The following is a 4,804-nucleotide window of genomic DNA, read 5'->3' on the forward strand; positions in this document are numbered from 1 at the left end:
ACAGGTAAGGGAGCTACTAATACCTTTGCAGCACCTAATCTAAAAAAAAACTACAGAAACTGAAAATACAAAAATACATTGGCTTAGTGGAAATATGCCGATTTTTCAAAATCTCTTGTTTTTTGATAAAAGATTTACGCTAGAATGAAGTGGTTTGTTGGCTCTCTTGAAATATGTGTGCTTTCTGAAACAGCAATGAAAAAGCACTTTTTTCAAATCACGACTTGATTGATCAACAGCTGGATGTTACTACTGGCGAAAATGACGAAGAAGACAACAGGAAGTGGTAGGAGAATGATGGTTTGAATTTTATTTTACAGACAATGAGCAGCTGGCTCCACCAGAGCTCTCACAGCATCACAAAATCGTGTCATTCCAAAGTGTTGAATTGAAGGAACTTGTTGGCCCAATGCTTGAATAAAACACCTATGTCTTCTGTGATGGCTGACACCAGCACTAGAGCCATGTTTGAAACATGAACATATCATGTAATTGTTTCCATCCATTGCTGCTATGATTTTTAATGACTTATTGTGTGAAAAAACTTAATGTGATTTTCATTTCATTTCTTATTTAATGGAAACACTGAAATTGCAAAATTGTGCTTTTTTCTGTACATTAGCAGAATAGACAAAGATTTGCACACATTTACCATGGTAACGCAGGTACTGTCTGAAGATAGTTATTTCAGTGAATCAGTGACCAGGACAGTTATCAAAGATTCACATCAAATCCAGCAGCTCTGTCACATTCACATAAATTGTACATCAACTTGAACACATCATCACTGTAGTTAACTGTAGTAGTGGCATTTCGCAATTGCTGTGTTTCAATTAAATAGGAAGCGCAACATGTGAATAAGTTTGTTTATGCAATAATAATAAAAAAAAACCCTGCGCCTTCATCCTCCTACCACTTCCTGTCGTCATCGTCTTTGTCTTTTCTGACAGTACTAACATCCGGTTGTTGATCACGCAACTTATATGATCCACAGATAGAATTACCATTATAGTTTAGGGAAACGGATACATTTTGATACAACTGAAAAACCATGTCATCCTAGAGCAGAGATGTTTTATGAAAAAGCTAAAGTTTTTTGAAATTGCCATGTTTCCAGTAAGCATTTATTTTCCTAATCCAACATCCTCAATTGCATAGTCAATGGAATCACAGCCAATGTACAAAAAGTCAAGAGTTATGAAACCTGTAGGAAGTATATTGTAGCTGGAGTCTGTATGTGGTTTGATTTCTAAACTGAGAGATCACCCACTCTTGTTCGGCTGCTTGTTCCACTTGTTTTGCTGAATCTTCTCTTGTCCTTCAGCAGTAGCGCATCTGGGCCATTGCTCTGGATCTGGAGGCACATCATGTCTTTGCTCTCAGGACTGTAGCTGTTACTGTCAGAACTCAGGTACACTCCATCTTGAATCTGGCCATCTCCGCCGTTCTCCCATTTGGTTGAGTAGTAATTCATGTGGAGAAAGTTTGCCTCCTCGACCGCAGCGGCCCTCTTGTTCTTCTCCGTCACCATGTTCTCAGAGTTTTGCTGAGAGGCCAGTCCGTTGTTAGGGAAGGGGAGCGAGAGGAAGTGCGAGGAGCCAGTCACACACTGATTGAAATCAGGAGGAGGGGTTGACGGTCGAGGTGGAGACATGGAGATCTGTCGGACCATGGAGGTGTTAGCAGATGTGACACTCTTTGAGGAGAAAAAAAACTTCCTGCAGTAGAAATTTTAAAAGCGTTAGTTTCAAATGAAACTCCTTCCTGTTTAGATTTCCTGTTGACAACAAACACGAACCAACAAAGTATAAGTCTATGATTTAACCTAAACTATCTTGAGGTGCTACATGAACTTGAATAGTCTTCAAAGCAGCTGTCGAGAGTTAAAAGTAGAAATGTTATTTTTTGCGAACTGATACTGTAACAATGTGAACTGAAACTATGTTTTTGCAGTCAGAAGCAGCCTGTATACTCCATGCCAGGCTCTATCCAATGTGGATGTGTCAAAACCTTCTCCAGCTGAACAGAAACAAAACTGAAGTTATTATCTTTGGACCTAAAGAGAAACGATCTAAAGTCAATGCACAGTTTCACCTGTTACAACTACAACCAGCAATCAGGCCCAAAATCTGGATGTAGTGATTGACTCAGACCTGAACCTTAAGAGCCACACAAAGACAGTTACAAAGTTGGCCGTCTATGACTTGAAGAACATTTCCAGGATTAAAGGACTAATGTCTCAGCGAGATCTAGAGAAACTTATCCATGTGTTTATCTTTAGTCACATTGATTATTGAACAGTGTCTTCACTAGTCTGCCTAAAAAAAATCACTCAAACAGCAGGAGCTGATCCAAAACACTGCTGCTGGCATTCTCACTAAAACCAGGCAGGAACATGGAGCAAATCACACAGTTCTAAAGTCCTGTTGAGAAAAAAATTATTCTGTGTTTTCCTCTGTCTCTTTTAGCTATCTGCATGCTTGTATATATATATATATATATACACACACACACACACAGAGCACATGCAAGCAAAGCTAAGGTTAAAGGAAATGATACGCTAGGGCAGTGGTTCCCAAACTTTTTTTCCTGGGCTCCTCCTATACATTACAAATAGCTGTCTGGTTGAATGATGTGTCTTGGGGCAAAATAAATGTACTTAGCCGAACATAGACAACACCAGTAGCCTACAGGCTACTTGTTAACAAGCTTAAGGTTCTGTATTGATATTAGCTAGTCATCTTTTAGCTAACATTACCTGCATCCAGCAGCTTTACTCAACTCAGTCGGTTAATTTGGGGGAAAAACTGTGAAAAGTTCTTTGCGTTTTGCTGGTTTGCTGCCGTGATTCTAACACAAACCTACGTAGCTCCACAGCAGCAGCAGGTCTCCTTCACAGGTGGAAACCCAGCGCGAGCGGCGTAGCGCTCATGTTGCGTTTAAAGGCGGCTCGGAAAAACAGGTTACGACATGTTAACGGATTAAACAGTCTTAACTGCTGATAAAAGTGACAGACGACACAGATATGGGAAGTGTGGAAGCCTCTACTGTATCAAATTGGCATAGGAATAACAGAGTTGGCAATTCTAAGGTAAAAATCCAGCGCCTACAGCGTTCATGTGTTTTGTTTTGTTTTTGTTTTTTTTTCATCCAGACGGCCCCCCCACCCCCCAGGGGGCGCGCCCCACAGTTTGGGAACCTCTGCGCTAGGGAACGCCCTTTTAGTGCATTACATAGATGCAGGCCAACAAAAGGACTGTTTTCCTCAGATATCCACTACACTACCTGCAGCAGTGTCTCCATGCCAGGTGATGCAGCTCGAGCACGCTGAGCACCAAGGAGACGACCGAAACGGCCAACATGAACACAATGAAGACATTTTTCTCAGTGGGTCTGGAGACATAACAGTTGACTGGATGCGGACACGGCAACGCCTCAGGGAAAAGAAAATAAACTCAAGTTAGGATTTGAGGATATTACTTTATGAGATGATTTTGATAATTTCTGTTTTTACCTTGCACACATATAGAGGATGGAGGAAGATGCCATAGAGAAAGTATTGCAGACACAAAAACACTACCTAGATAAAAAAAAATTAAATAAAAAAATTAAAAAAAATTCAGAGCAACCTGGGCGTCTTTAACAACTATCCAGAGCCATAGTGGCTTCACACAAAAAAAAATTTGTCCCCCAAAACTCGGTCCCTGAGCTGCAGCCTCTTTTAGACTTTTTTGGAATCAGGAGTAAGAAGAATGGGTCCTGGGCCTTAGTCAATGGGTATTAATTTGTTAGTGCAGTGGCCCTCAACCTTTTTATCACCGCGGAGCGCGGTCAAGACTGACATTTTACTGCGGCCCGAGGGGGTTTGGGGGGGAGTGGACACATGACAACCGTAACCGATCGTGCTGAACGTCGGGACCGCTCCGCTCTAAAATCGGGCATATTGAACATGTTGGTTTGTCTTGGCCCTTTTATTGCAGCCTGTGGGTTTTTCCCTGAATGGGAGCGAGAAGGAAGCCTGTTGAATGTGACAGGTAGCCAATCAGAAAGCGCGGTGACGTAGCTAAGCACGAACAGGAATCCCAAACAGCTGACATTGCGCAACTGAGAGCCCGGTGTTCTGTCAGATAGCCATAAACTGTCAGGATAGCATACATACAGTTAGTACGCATGCCCGCGCATGCGCATTAAGAAGTCCGACCGTTAGTGGAGTTTCAGTGCAGCATACGCAACAAGTTGCGAATGCTGCTATACGAAAATAAGTAATTCAATTGTTTATAATATCATAACATAATAACTAGATAAATATACATGCATTGTCGTGGTTTCAAAGTGTATTTAAAGTAGGGTCTAGCTGCAGCTGCAGTCAACTACAACACACACCTGTGTAAAACTCATTAACCTACTTAACCGCTAAGTCAGGATGCCACACAGCTGTTAATAACAAAGTGTATGTTGATCTACGTCATGATTCAATGTTGCTGATTAAATAAAATCATATGGTAATGACTGCGTATGACTATATGACAACGTATGCTGATCTGACAGAACACCGGTTCAGTGCATAGCACAGCAAATAGAGCGGCTGCTCCCGCAGTCTTTGTCCAACGTTTTTGTTTTCTTTCTCCTTTTTGTTATGTCTTTTATCGCTTAACTTGAGTCCATTTTCTTCTGGAATCGGGATGTTCGTGAGAGAAATCGATTTGTGCCGTGTGGCAGTGGTGGGAAGTACTTAAGTACATTTTCGTGTATCTGTACTTTACTCTGTACTTTACTTAAGTAGATTTAATAATGGATACCTTCT

General features: G+C 41.3%; 1 protein-coding gene across 1 annotated transcript; it reads right to left on the reverse strand.

Annotated features, from left to right (window-relative positions):
* Nucleotides 1-897: 897 nt before the first annotated feature.
* Nucleotides 898-4,085, reverse strand: LOC106942762 (gap junction alpha-5 protein-like). The gene is made up of 3 exons (XM_015026095.1): nt 3,515-4,085; nt 3,286-3,434; nt 898-1,718 (listed from the first exon to the last, which is right to left on the reverse strand). Exons 2-3 carry the CDS (start codon nt 3,360-3,362, stop codon nt 1,250-1,252), a joined length of 546 nt encoding a protein of 181 aa, XP_014881581.1. The 5' UTR covers nt 3,363-3,434; nt 3,515-4,085; the 3' UTR covers nt 898-1,249.
* Nucleotides 4,086-4,804: the final 719 nt, after the last annotated feature.

The sequence above is a fragment of the Poecilia latipinna genome, unplaced genomic scaffold (assembly GCF_001443285.1).
Source record: "Poecilia latipinna isolate Pla-1442-1.1 unplaced genomic scaffold, P_latipinna-1.0 Scaffold4530, whole genome shotgun sequence".
In the NCBI taxonomy this organism is placed as follows: domain Eukaryota; kingdom Metazoa; phylum Chordata; class Actinopteri; order Cyprinodontiformes; family Poeciliidae; genus Poecilia; species Poecilia latipinna.

Bases quoted from the DNA above. Each gene is read 5' to 3' on its own strand.
- LOC106942762 (XM_015026095.1), bottom strand. From the start codon at position 3,362: ATGTTGGCCGTTTCGGTCGTCTCCTTGGTGCTCAGCGTGCTCGAGCTG. The intron at 1,719-3,285 runs GTAGTGTAGTGG...TTTCTACTGCAG, and splicing joins GCATGGAGACACTGCTGCAG to GAAGTTTTTTTTCTCCTCAA.